Source organism: Pelodiscus sinensis, chromosome 9, assembly GCF_049634645.1.
Source record: "Pelodiscus sinensis isolate JC-2024 chromosome 9, ASM4963464v1, whole genome shotgun sequence".
NCBI lineage: Eukaryota > Metazoa > Chordata > Testudines > Trionychidae > Pelodiscus > Pelodiscus sinensis.
This window is the reverse complement of record NC_134719.1, coordinates 46,387,911-46,402,803: the sequence shown is the minus strand read 5'-3', so window position 1 is coordinate 46,402,803 and position 14,893 is coordinate 46,387,911. Positions and strand designations below refer to the sequence as shown.

At 36.2% G+C, this 14,893-nt stretch overlaps 1 protein-coding gene across 4 annotated transcripts in view; it reads right to left on the bottom strand.

Moving 5' to 3' along the window:
* Positions 1–14,893, bottom strand: part of DENND1B (DENN domain containing 1B) — a 259,577-nt gene that overhangs the window by 13,023 nt on the left and 231,661 nt on the right. For all 4 annotated transcript variants that reach the window (XM_075936692.1, XM_075936694.1, XM_075936693.1 and 1 more), the window contains one exon: positions 14,367–14,477. In XM_075936692.1, coding sequence (XP_075792807.1) covers positions 14,367–14,477 — 111 coding nt within the window. The remainder of the gene's footprint in view (positions 1–14,366; positions 14,478–14,893) is intronic.

Sequence of the window (14,893 nt, the reverse complement as noted above, 5' to 3'; positions counted from 1 at the left end):
ATCAGAAGAAATCAAAGATCACCAACAGAAGAGCAAATAAATCAATGCACCTTTCTTTATAGCCACTGATAACCTAATAATACACGTAAAGCCTTAACACCACTGAAGATGAAGAAGATGCACTATTTTTTTGCAAGCATCATCAAAAAAAGTAATGTCTTCAGACACGTACTTGTGTGAAATTCTAAAATTTAAGTGGTCCACTGTATATCAGAAATTAAGTGATTTCTGGAATAATGACGCATGAGACTTTTGATACCTTCTTTACCAAGTAGAATGCAGAATTTTGTTGGAGAGTTTTTACTCTACTTGAACAAATGTCTTAACTCCCTTAATAAAAGCTTTGGGACAGAAATTTTAGTGGCTTGTATATCAGAAAGTACAGAAATTGATTATGAAATCTGCATCAAAATTCTATTAATATGTGTTATGCAACATACCTTTAAAACACAACCATTAACATATGCAGAAGAACCACAGAAAAGATCTTCAGATATGAGGAAACCGACCATGACGAAATGTGTGCTATGTCAAAGCAGCTATCTTAGCGAACTTAAAAACAAAACAAAACAAAACAAAACTGCCCACTAACTACTACAGAGATGTGCTACTGACAGAAATCCACACACCATCATGGCAGAAGATTGAGCAAATACCTAAGCTTACACTGAGTCCCCAATGGTGAGAAAATGTGGCCTTAATCTCAAACTGCTTGGAAAAATCCACTAAAAATTTTACTACGCATTTTAGCACAGATGAACATCCCCTCACACTGTTCTGCATAACCTCCAACATAGTCTGTACAATACTACTACTTTTGCATTAGTGTCTCTAGGTATATGCATTATAGATAACCACAAATATGTTTTTCTTCAAGACTGAATGACAAGTAATGTTTTAATGTATATAACTAAATTCTGTAATACTTTTTCATGGATCTTAGTCCTTTCTGCACTCATATACTACAGAGAAGAAACATATGACCCTTAATGACTTACAGCAAATGCCAGTTGATAAGAACATTTGGCCATACTGGGTCTGACCAATGGATCAGTTAGCTCATTATCCTGTCTCCAAACAGTGGCCAATGCTGGATGCTTCAAAGGGAATGGACAGAACAGGGCACTCTTCAAGAGATCCATCCCATCCTTAGTCCCAGCTTCTGGCAAAAAGAGGCTCACCCAGAGCAAGAGGTTGCATCTTTGCCCATCTCAGCTAACAGCCTTCGAGGGACCTACCACGAATGTCTACCTTGAATGCTCCTTTAGCATCTTGATTATCTAGCAGCCCCACTGATTGTTTAGCTGCATTGGTCCCCATCCTTTTGGGGCTGCTGGGCACTGAGGGGCGGGGTCATGCATGTGCCATGCGGCCTGGGGCGGCGCTGCACATGCGCCGCGCACCTGGGGGCAGCACCGCACATACACTACACACCCGGGGCGGCACCACGCATGCACCGCGCGCCCTGGGCGGGGGTTGCGCATTCGCCTCAAGAATGGCTTGGGCTGGCCCTGGTCACTCGGCGGGCACACATAAATGCCCTGGCGGGCGCCATGGCACCCGCAGGCACCGTGTTAGGGACCACTGGTTTAGCAGGTTTCCTACCTCTGGTGTACTTCAAAAAATTGCTGTTAGTTTTTTGCTAGTTTTTCTAAGTTCTTTTTTGGCCTGCCTAATTATACTTTTACTCTTCATGTGCCAGGATTTATATTCCTTTCTAATTTCCTCAGTAGGATTTGACTTCCAATTTTTGCAGGATGCCTTTTTGTTTGTAGCACCTTTGTTTATTTACCCATAGTAGCATTTTTGGGCCTTACTATTTTTTTTTAATCTGAGAGAATACATTTAATTTGAGGCTCTGTTATGGTGCTCTTTAAAACTTTCTATGCAGCTTGAAGGCATTTCACTCTTGCAACTTCTTGTTGTAATTTCCGTTTAACTAGCTTCCTCATTTTTTTGTCATTCCCTTTCTCAAATTAAATGCTGCAGTAGTGGGCTTCTTTGGTTGGTATTTTCCCTCACCATGGATGTTAAATGTAATTATATTATGGTCACTGGACTGAACAGTTCAACTTCATTCACAATCTGGACCAGGCCCGTGTTCAATTTAGTTCTAAATCAAGAATCGCCTCTACCCTTGTGGGTTCCAGGTCTAGTTGTTCCAAGAAGCATAAATGATGTTGATATTTTATCTCTGCATCCTGTTGTGAGGTGACATGTACTCAATCAATATAGGATAGCCCATTATTACTGGGCTTTCTATTTTTATAGGAGAAATCAGGAAAATAACTTTTACAACGGAACCAGTATTTGAGCATGGAACAGAATACTGTACAGTCAGTATCTAATGAAACAGTGCACTGCTGACTCATCTACAACTAATGCTAAAGAAACTCTTTTGAAAAATATCCTCCTTATGACTAGCAGCAGTGGCACTCAGCTGTCAACAGAATAAAATCCCATGGGATTACACTGACTGGCTCCTAGAAACAAACATTAAATATAGACTTTTAAACATTAAATATTGTTTCAAAGAGTGAATGTGTCAGATTAAAACACATGTATTTGGGAAACAGGAACTGAATAAAGTGATTAGAACTGGTAAATGTCATAGGACATAGCAGTTACCCGTGCCTGGGTTCCTTTGAGAGGTCTTCTGAAAGTATTTAAAGTTTGCCAATACTCTGCACATTAGTATTAGTGCAGATACCAGCAGCCATAGCATAGTACACAAATCAGAAAATGATGGAACATATGCTAATGAAATAAATAAAAATAGAAGAGACATTTCCTCCTTTCCCCTTGATTTTCACTCTGTGGAGATGGATTTTTGTTGTCAACTGAAATTTTATAGGAAGAAAAAAATGTTTTAATCCAAACGGTGAATGTCAACATAAATAAAATGAGACTTACATAAAACAATTTAAAATGCTGATTAAAAGTCTTAAAGGAAAGAAAAATACTACTGGCACATTTCCATGACTAAACAAGCACCGTCACAATCATTTAAGGCACCATGAAATAGCCACAGAGACAATATGCAACATATGGTTTTGAACAGATTACTTTCCCCTTGGACTTGCAATAGAAATGACTTAGGAAGGAGGAGTATGTCCAGACTGCTTTGCAAAAAAGAAAAAAACCTCTTAATAAAATCCAAAAGGAAAGCCATAAATCTTTTTCAAAGCTCCACTAGATAATGTGACATAGTATGTGCACCTGCAAAAGCTGTCAAAGTCATTTAAGAAAAACTTCCATTACTGATGAACCCTGCTGTTTGCAGTTATTTAAGCTTTTAATTTCTGTCTCCTCTGCATTTTGAAGTGCACACACTTTTTAATGCTATTTCATAAAAAAGGGTCAGACTATTGTTTCCTTCCTGATGAGAGTTCTAATAAACAGACCTCTTAAATTAATTACCAGAATAAAACAATATTGTAACCCTCCTATCTTGGTGCACCAAAACTTTATAAAGACTTAATAAATTCTTGTCATAATTTGCTTTATGAAGTAAGTAACAAACTTCCCACAATTACTAACCTCATATGGCTTCTTCCAGTTGGCACTGTTTATATAATAAATACTTTATTTAAAAATGTATACATACACAGATATATTTCATGCATTTTACATCTTTCTTATCTTACTTATAAGAATAAAGGATAGGTTTTTTTTGGAAGATATCCCCACCTCTTCGGGCTTACAAAGATTATTAACGCTATCTTTTCCCTGCCTCTTAGTGAACTATAGAATAAATTCCACAATGAAACACTTTAAGATGCTTAGAAATGATCAGCTGGTAACCTCCATAACCATTTCATTGAACCGCTCATGAAGCTTAACTGTCCTATAGGTAAGCTATGGGGAAGGAGTAACTGAAGCCAGTGTGGGGATGAGATAGAGATCAATTTCCAATCCCCAGCTGGTGCTTGCTGATGACACCATAGCATGTAATTGCAATTCACGCACCCTGGAGCCTCTCTGGAGCATTGCAATTTGTGGGCTAGTGACATATCTGATGCTGTTGCTCCTTCCCTTATAAAGACATGTTTACTTTCACCGTTAATGTGTGCTATTTTAATAAAGTTATGGCTGGGTTAGCCATGATTTTCACAACTCTATATCTTCTGGTCTCTCCAACTAGAAATATGGACAGAACCATCTAAAATGAGGACAGTTACATACGGCAATGGTTTTGCAAACTTGTTATGATGGCCCCAAAATCTCAAAAATAGAGGAGAAATACATAAATACTAAAGGATTTAAAAGTTGGATTGTTACATTTTTGATTGGGCATGAAAGCCAATCTGAGATGTCAGTTTTTTATTTAATACTGCACCTTTCAGGAGTGTAACTTTCAGGTCATGAGACCTTATTGATCAGTACAAACACAGGAAGTTTGATAAGGCTCCTGCCATTGTCCTGACCATGAACAGATAAGCCTTTGATAAATGGCAGCTTATACATAGTTTTACTGACTATTCAATATATCAACTTTTACAGTTTTCAACTGTGAATAAAATAAAATCTGCAAAGTAAAGTTTTCTTCTGGTTTACTGTATGAAAGCTAGTAAGGAAAACACTGTAACTAAAAATTCTCTCTCTTCTTCTCCCATTCTATCCAGCAAAGGGAATTACAGAGGGTATGTCTAGACTGCATCCCTCTGTCAGCAGAGGGATGAAGATTAGGCAGGTCGACATTGCAAATGAGGCAGGGATTTAAATATCCCGTGCGTAATTTGCATAAAAATGGCCACCGTGTTTTGCCAACTCAGCACTTTGTTGGCAAAAAGCAGTAGTCTAGAGGGGGATCTGTCGAGAAAGAAAGCCTTTTTCGACAGAACCCTTATGCCTCTTGCAAGGAGGTTTACAGGATCTGTCAAAAAAGGCTTTCTTTCTCGACAGATCCCCCTCTAGACTGCCGCTTTTTGCCAACAAAGTGCTGAGTCGGCAAAACACGGTGGCCATTTTTATTCAAATTACACACGGGATATTTAAATTTCTGCCTCATCTGCAATGTTGACCTGCTGAATCTGCATCCTTCTGCCATCACAGGGATGCAGTCAAGATATACCCAGACAGAGCAAGAAGACAGGTTAGTCCAGAGTATTATGTATACACTAACCTACTCACTCCTTTCCGGTTAGAGACTTGTAGGCTACAGTAATGGACAATGTGATCACAGGGAAAACACTTTAAGTTACATTCCTCAAGGGCAGACTAGAATGATGAAACAGGGGGAAAAGAAAACTATGACAAATATGATTACAGGTGAGTACATTTTCTCTTGATCAGTGTTCATCTTCACCATTATACCAAGTAACTGCAATTGCAGACAAATGATGTCATAAGTGAGCTCCAGGAGTTATGTTTACTTTACAAATGGGCTCAGCACCTAATAGCTAATACATTTAGCAGACAAGGACTGATCCAGGAGGAATGGCAAATGCAGCCAAAAGGAAATGAACAAGCAGCCATTTCACAAATTTCAGTATCATGCACTTCTACTCAGAGAGTCTGGAACAGTTCATGCCCCCTCCAAAATGGCATTTGGCTATTTCAGCTATAGATGTTAGCTGTGGATGTAAATTAATAGGATATAGTCTTTAATTTGCAAAACGCTGTAGTTTTGGTACCTTTTGCTGCTTGTTATAACCATAACAAACAGGAAATTTCTAAAACTATGTGTACAAGACAAAAGAAGATTTCAAAGCTGCAGGGAAAGACCCTTTCTATGCTGCAGCAAATACAGATGACATAACTTATGTAAACCAATAGGTTCGTTAACACAAACCTCTGAATTAATCCCCAGAACAAACGCTGTGGGAAAGTCAGTGAACTGTCTGGTTTTGAAAGACCCAAACTACTGAAGGAGAAATAATCAGGGAATTTAATTCCCTCATCTCTGTGGGATATCTTGACAATAACTAAAAAAAGCTACCTTAAGAGAACTTCACTTATAATTTCAGGGATAGGTCTCTCAAAGTTTGAATGTGGTTCTATGAACCATGGGAAATCCAAAAACTACGTGCTGGTGTTTAGGTCTTAGTGAAAGAAGAGAATAAAGAAGATTTGGAACATAATTATGAGAATCTATTTCTCAACTTTTAATGGTACTAGAACTAGTTTGGTATGCTGAAGGATGGACTTCAAGGGAATGAATTTAAGGCAGATATATAGACCTTACTTAACATCAGTCAGAATTAAAACAATTCTTGGCTGGGAGATGCAGTCCAGATACTGACAAATCTCCTGAAAAACATGAGGACAGAGATTCCATTTCTAGGGATCATTGCTGTTATAGCTATTAGTGGCTCATGATAATCCAGTTTTCCTGTGATAATATCCTTCCCTTAAAGGTAAACTACTCACCATGTAAGGCAAGGAATTCAACACAGAAAAGGATGTGTGTGCGCCGGGGAATGTGGGCAACAGGAAAGGGAAACCACATGTGTAGAGAAACATGGGGTGGTGGATGGACTTTGGAGATTCAGAAGTCAGGCTGCTGGGGTACCTGGGATGTAGAATCTATTTTCTACTGCTCTGGTAATGCAAAACAACTGTAAATACAAATTGATTGGAAAAAAATTGCACTGCTGCTGAGTAGGGTGATGCAGCCACACTATACCAGTTAATTTAATTTCAAGTTGATAGAAGTGTCACACAGTAACATTTTCTAGGGTTGTGGTCTGTTAATAGTCCATGTGCAAAATTACTGCTCTGTTAAAAAAAAAGAAAATTCCCAGACACAAAGCGATGTGAAAACAGAGGTAAGGCTAAGGATACATACAAATAATCTGGAGTAAAAGGTATGTCATAATTATTCCCATAAAAGCATGGTACATTCAGAGGGCCATATTGCTGCGAGAAGCTGGGCAACACCCTGATGGTAAGAGGGCACAGATTTCATCTGGTATACATAAGCCCAAGTTGGGAAGCACAGACGCTCGGTAACAGGCTGATAGTTCTGGCACTGACAATGTTGCCAACCCAAAATGTACGAATGTCAAGAGTCTGGGGGACCAATTTTTTGCAACTGACTTAAAAAATCATGAGGTTTTTTTAACCAAAATAATAAATGTTGGGCTCTTTTTATTTCCCTTCTGATTTTGGAAGACTGCAGAGGGCTTCACGTTTTCAAGCTTTTCTACTCAACCAAGAGCACTAGAAACTATTTTTAAAAATGAAAGCTCAGACTTTCACATCAACCACAGGACTCCAGAAGCGGGAGCTTTAAGAACAGAACCAAACAAGACTCACAATAAAACCAGGAGACTTGGCAACATTGCAATCCACTGCAACTCTGTCATGCAGACCTACAGGTTCTGTTAGAACCTATCCGTGTGAGAAACTCTATGGCTGACTGTGCAGTCCTATGTTGTGGGGCAACGGAGCGATTCCAACATCATCTCAGGTCAGAGTCCATGACAAGAAGATTTAATCATGAGGAAATCTTCCTGCTAATTCCATGTACCAACTCTAAGGTCTCTGCGGGAAAGGATTTTCATTTTGCTCTTCTCTCCTTTTTCCATCAGCCATATTTATTGTCCTGTATCTGAATCACCTATTCCTTCATTGTGTTTTCTCTAATGTAGAGGAGGTTAGAGAATAGACCGTTTGAGAGGTGAAATTGGACATATAAGGCTGCTTTCTCAACCCTTCTAGATCAGGAGGTAAAATTAAGTTGGGAAGGAAGCAGGTGGTTTAGTGCCTTGACTGACAGAACTTTTGACTTCTTCCTTCTGCTAGATGGAGCCATAACACTATCTGTAACTACTGTTCATAGGAAGGATGGGAGAAAAGGGATGTATGACAAATAAAGTAATTTATCAATGTAATTTATCTTGATTAGCAGTCTACCTCTAGTTATTTTCTGTTAATTATCAATATTAAAGTGTTTCTTCTGATTCCCCACAGTATACTCAACACAATAGCATTTCTCTTTTAGACCCTTAAAATCCTTTGTTTGTGTAACACTAGGATTGTTTTTGTGACAGACTCACAGCTGAATTGCCTTTCCATTCATTAGTGTTAGAACTAAAATAGATCACATATGTCAAAAGAATGCATCTGCCAAGCTTTCACTTTCTAGGTTTCTCATTTGGATAAAGCTAGGCAGTATGTGTTGGTGACTTTGGCCTGAAAAGGCCAATACTCATCTAAATGCCACAAAGGCCAGCAAGAGCTTCTGCACTAGCTTCCAGGCCCTCTTTTTATTTAATTTTTTTTTTTGGAAACTTGATGACTGACAGAGATGGCTCTCAAGTATGTTTTAACACCGGGGAGGCAAAACGCCATGAAGAGCAGATGTCTTCTATGGAATAAAATGAAACCGGAAACTAGAAGACAATAATGAGTTTCCTGTAACAGAGAATCTTGCAGCAGTAACACATATAGTACCATAAGAGCTTTTTCTGTTTTGTTAAAACCTTAACAGGAAGAGAGAGAAAAAGAATAGGCTGAGAATAGAAGAGAAACATCAGAGAGGAAAATAAAAATCTTTAAAATATCTACATTGTCTCCTTTTTGTTTTAACTACATTAATTTGCAAAACAAAACACTGAAACAAGTATTCCCCTTCAATATTTTTTCATAATTAATCTCAGGAGAGATGTTTATGCCAGACCTATTGTAAGTAACATAAGGAAATTAGTGGGTTGTTACTGTTCAGAGACTATATCAACAAAAAATGCTATTTTGTTTGAAGAACATGGTTATGACAAACCATTAATAAGTCTGAATACTCTTTTAGATAAGAATTCTATCGAGTTAATTATTACTGTTTTGTTTCTAAAACATCTTTTGATATAAAGAGCAATCATTCACCATATGATATCAGATACATATATGTCTGGATATATGGGAAGATATCAGGACCACCAGAGGGCACTCTCGTAATCTATCATTTGAAATTTTTTATGTCGAGGTTTTTCATTTTTAATTAAAAGAAAGCTGACCATTTTGCAGAATGAAGAGATCTTACTTGACATGTAAAGACAAAAAACTTCCCCCATAAATTAAAAGAAAACTAAAATTATCTGCAATATTTTCAAATTATGCCCTCTTTTGTTCACATAATGTAATTTACTAATTGGTTGAAGTTTATTTCAGAACCAATATTTAATAGGAAAATATCCTTAAAGATGAAGCAAATTATTAAATTACAAATTCAAACTACTAATTGTTACTCTATATGACATCTGTCAATTGTAATATTTTATCTAAATTACTGTAATTATTCAATGAGAATTAAAGCTACCCAAGCTCCATGGAGGATTTTCAGTAGACATGAGGCATATGGATAGAAGCTATTATTCTGTGTTTCCCAAATGTGGTCCCAAATATTTCATTTGAATCCAAATGCAATAAAAAGTATGGACCACACTTTTGTAAACCATGAAGATGTTCAATTCGTGTTTGATAATGGGACTTGTGTCTCCTTATTTTGCAGTATTAATATTCAGCAGCAATATCCCAGTTACAGTCCAATCTCCTCTTTTCCTTTCTATTCCAACAATGAACACCTTTGCCAGGCTGGCGGGGAGGGGGGCGGGGGTGAGGGGAAGGGAAGGGGAAAGGAGGCAGGAAGGGGAAATCAGATACTGGAATCCCTTTGCATCTATCGATTATATCATTTCTTTGTTGCCATTGGGGGTGGCAGGGATGTAGAGGGCATTCAGTATTCTCCAGAAGGTGCTGAATGCTGCCTCTTCTACCCTGAGACTTGCTCCGGCTGTTGAGCAGGACCCTCAACATGCTATCACTTGAATTGTGTGTGCCCTACTTATTATGATATATTATACTGTGTACCTGAAAGTCACATCTAAGTTCTGCTTAAAAAAGAAAATAGTAAAAACACTTTTATTGGTCTATTCACTTATGTTTGGGGAAAGCAAGATAAAAAGTTTAATCACAACTGGTGTTAGTCACACTTGTTACATAAAAAGGTTTCAATTATAAAGTAGATTTTTAAAACACTTTAAAACACTATATTTAAAATATTGCATAGTCATGACAAGTAGTTCACCTGGCTGCTTTGATATGTGTGTAAATAAAGTGGCATGGACACATTGGGATTCCTGGTAAATCCACACTTACAATCCAATGCCCTGTTTTTTATTATGACTACAAGTTACTGCATGCCTGCAAGTCTTACGTCTATTTCCTTAGAGACAAGGGTACATTGGTAACTTATTAATTATAAAATGAGCTCATAGCTGTTACATAATACTCTGCCAATCTGCTAGCATGTTTCAGAAGCCATTGAATACATAAGGACTATTTAAATCCAGCAATGTTACCTTTTAAATATGCTACCAATCAACTGGGATAATGGTTACATACAATAAAACTACCTAGTTCATATTCACAAAAACAAACAGATCTTCCAGGCATTCTGCCTTTTTTTCTTACTGAAACACACACTCTCTCCCTCTCTTATATTTTAAGTGGTGTGGCAGAAACATGGTTGTGTCTGTGTGTTCCAAATCTGCACTATCATCAATGCATGTGAAGAAAAGGAAATAAAATGATTTCTGCAAAACTGAGTCTCAATAATTTTATTTATGTATTATCAAACAGCGTTGGTAGCGAGTTTGCTAATATGTGGCAAAATACCACAAATGCGGGCTGAAACAATCTCACGTTTTGTTTTAGCTTGTCATTCAAAACATTTAACTTGAATTTCTGATACTATCTCATGTACCTTGTCTAGATAGAAAATATCAGAGGAACGTTAATAGCTCAAGACATGAAACAGTTAACAGCAGTGTACATGCCAAGGTTTTAATAAGGCTTAACAATAAAAAGCTTCAATCCTCTGCTTTCACTAGATTTTGTTGTGGTGGTTTTCCCTTGCTTAGGGCAATCCATCTGTTAATGTTGACTTGCAATACAGCTAAGCTCAAAACCATACAAAAAGCCCAGAACAGCTAAGTTAAGCAAGAGTGGTCTCAAACATATATTAAAGAAAGAGAGAGCGAGCGCATGAACAATTCTGCTAACACTATCTTAGACTAAGTTGAATTGTGGCATTTTTTTATTAGCTTTCTTTGGGAAAGATTTTCCAAATGCTAATTAAGGGAAACCTTTGTAATAAAAAATAATATATCAGTAATACAAAAATAGTTTGTGATAATTATTTATCTTCTGCTTAGGCTTTTGCAGCTTTTTACATATTATAACTCATTTTGATTTTTAAAGTCCACTTTTTAAAAATAATCACAAGAGCAAAGATAAAAATTGGTAAATATTCATTGTTAAAAATGGCTTTGCATTGTGACCGGTGCCAGTATTCTCACTGGGCCAAACTGGCCTTGTTTTCAATAAAACCAGAGAAGAATCCTTTCCCTTGAGCCCTGTTAGGCTGAGGCTGCAGTTGGAACTGTCATCTTCACACAAAAGCAAAGGGGTTGGGTTTTACAAACGCAAAGCCTAATTGGAAGATCTTCATGGTTTTACCCTTGACATTTATTTAAGCCTCATCAACAAAACAGGAAATAACCGTACTAATTAGACCAGCATACAAACTACTATTTGTTGGAGTAAAAAGCAGATTCACATTCTATTGTATACAATCTCTTAATAATGAAATAGTCACTAAACTGATCTCTAGAATCAAGATAACTTTGGTGTTATACTCTATTTTAAAAAAGTATTTTTAAATTATCAAAAATAATTTGAATTTACTTGAAATGACTAATTTTACACTTGTGATTTACTGGAAAGCAGCAATGGGGGAACACTCCTATCCAGAGGCCTGACATGAAACAGAAAGTGCAACATTAAATTCTATATGTTGCAGTACTTTAAAACGACTTACTGCGAGATGGCTGATAAAAGAGGGGGGAGACCTCATCATCTTAAGGTAAGAAGACTTCCACTCTGGGATTTTGCAAGGGTTCTGATTGTTGATTTTTCAAATAACCAATCTTTATCCATTATTTAAAATATATATTCAAATGCACAAGCAACTGTTTAACCATTAGCACTATCTTATCTTTCAGCTACTGCACTGAGATGACAGTGATCGGCACCATTTTAGAAACCTGGACAAAATGATTAATCAGCAGGAAGGAAAGCTACAGACAAAACCTGACGATAATGAAGTATAGCAATGAATGCAATTCACTTGCTTTTAATATTAATAAATAATAATACAGTTTACATAGATGAAAGCTTTCAAAGCCAGTAGTTAGCTAACAATGTACACATCCATTGGACTAATGCAAAGAGCCTCCATGTTTAAAAACAGCACCAGTTATAACACACAGGAAAGACTGAGGCTACATACAGATAATGCTGTTTTGGTACCAGAAAGCCCAGTTTCCATTTTTTGGAACTGTACAAGACCAAAACTTCTTGGACAGAGATTAGAGCTTATTGTTTTCCTGCCCACTGGGCACATGTGACATGCAGGGTAGAGGATGGGGTAGAGACATGGGTCATGCTGCTCTTTCAGTTAGGCAAAGATAAGGAGCCATCAGAGACAGAGCTTCTCGCATAAACAAACCCCTGCTTTTTAAAGCCCATTAAGATTTTCCTTATTCTACATAGGACAAAAAATTCGAACAGTTCTGACCTGATACGCTTTTGAAAGAAGCATATGGTGTTTCAAAAACAAGAAGCTGGCAAAAAAGATATACTAAATCTCAGTATTATACAACTGTATAAAAGAAAAATTATGCAAATGTTTAAGTATTCTACAATAACATAGTCCTTCAGAACCCAGTAATACAATTAAACAAAGTAGCACAGCACCTAGAACTGACCATGAAGTAAATTAATAAACTAACAATTTTTGTATATGTACATCATGAAAAAGCATCTGAATGTAAAAACACATATTTTACTAACATTTGTGTTGTATATTGGCATATATTCATAAAAGTTGAAGTGAACATATAAACATATTTGGGTATGTGTTTCTACAGTATACTGAAACATGCAGTGTTATGAGAGACAAATGTGGATGATCAAAAAGTTTCTATATATTAAAATGACAGTTACCAATTAAAAATAAATATGTTAAGTATCAATCTGTGTTATAAATATATTTAGAATTTTTAAAAAGTATCTGAATATCATCTGTCTAAACAATCAAGGAAGGAAATTTAAACTACACAGGTTCTGAAAAGAAAGACAGCACACACATGCAGAGCTGACAGCACACACATGCAGAGCTTAGTATTATGTATATAAAAAGAAATCTGAAAATCCCGTTACAGACGAGAATCTACCTGCATAATTAAAATAGATATGCCTACATTATTTATACCACTGGAACAAGTGGTGTCAGTATTACCATACTTTCTCAGCAGAGTGTTAGAAAATGTAACAAATATAATCTAATTTTATATTAATTTCCACAAACTTTTTTTACTTTATCATTGTTCAGAAACATGAATACAAGTATGTGCTTACAGAATTTAAATTTTACCGTAATATTATATAAAGTAAAATCGTGTTAATAGTCAGATAAATTGTCAATTCAAAGAGGTACTCATTTGACCTACAGAACACACGTCTCATCTAAGGAAGAAATGTTTGTGGTATAAAACATAGGAATATTAAATATATATATTCCTATTAAAAAGAGATTACAAAACCCTCAAACTGTTTATTAGTCTATATAATTCAAATAGAATTTGGGCATTTGGGAATTAGTACTAGGCTAAAACTGAGATATGACACCTGTTACAGAGAACCAGAATCATTATAGTACCGAGAACAGAAAGACAAGACATCTGACACAGTTTTAGCTAGTTGCTTTAATAGTACGTTCACTATATGATAATCAGCTTAAGCAAGATCTAAATTAAAGGCTTGTCATCTCTCAAAATAAACTGGTGTTAGAGAAAGTATTAACACATGCCATTGAATTTTAGTGTTATAAAAATATAGTTTATCAGTGAAAACCAGTTTGGAATAAACCACTTTAATATTAATGTGTTTCATCTGAAATGTGTGTTTTATACCTCTAAAATTATTTATGGGAGTCCATAAACTTGGATACTACTAAGTAAAATTTCAATATATCATACCTTCAATATTCCTAGCAATTTATCAGTTTTGTACTCTTTCTTATCAGAACTTTTAAACAGAATTTATTAAATATATATTTTTAAAATTTAAGACCTATTTCTAAGAATCAATCACAATTTCTTTTCCCGGGGATGGATCTGCCAACCCCATTTCCCTGCTGAATTTCATATTTTTTCCCTCCAGGAGGATGATATATGATGAACCATTCTTTCTTTCAAGACAGTGTATTATTGGGAATACTACTTAACTTCATGTTTCCTGAATATAAATGGGAGTACAGCCCTATTTTAAGAAAGTGATGGCACAGGTTTCAGATGACTTACCTGGGCAAGTCTTCGTTTTTCTGAGTTTCCTCTTTTCTGCCTGTGTAATGTGTACACTGGCACATGCTGTACTGCACTAGAGCTACAAGTTCCATATTCTTCATTACTCTCCTAAATAACAGAATAGATTTTAAATCCCATGTTTATAATTTTTATCTAGATATATTATGTTGTACATACAATACTAAAATCATTCTGTTAATACGGATCATTTATTGCTAAATATCTGTGATATGACCACACCTACTAACAAAAAGAAATACAGCATCGCAAAAAGTAAAGAGTTATCTAAGCATCTTTCACGGTGTGAAGTTTTCAAATGAAGCCTTTAGAATCTGTGTAAAACAATTTAAATCCATTCATGTTTAACTTTATTTTGAGAAAAGTATAAAATAATGTGGCAGTTAGTTCCATCTCCCCACAAGGAAAACCATAACGAAGAAATAAATTCATTGGGAAAACTGGTTTTAAATGCCTAAATCAAGCTTCATTCTGATATTTCTATGTTACTTCTCAAAGTTGAAAGT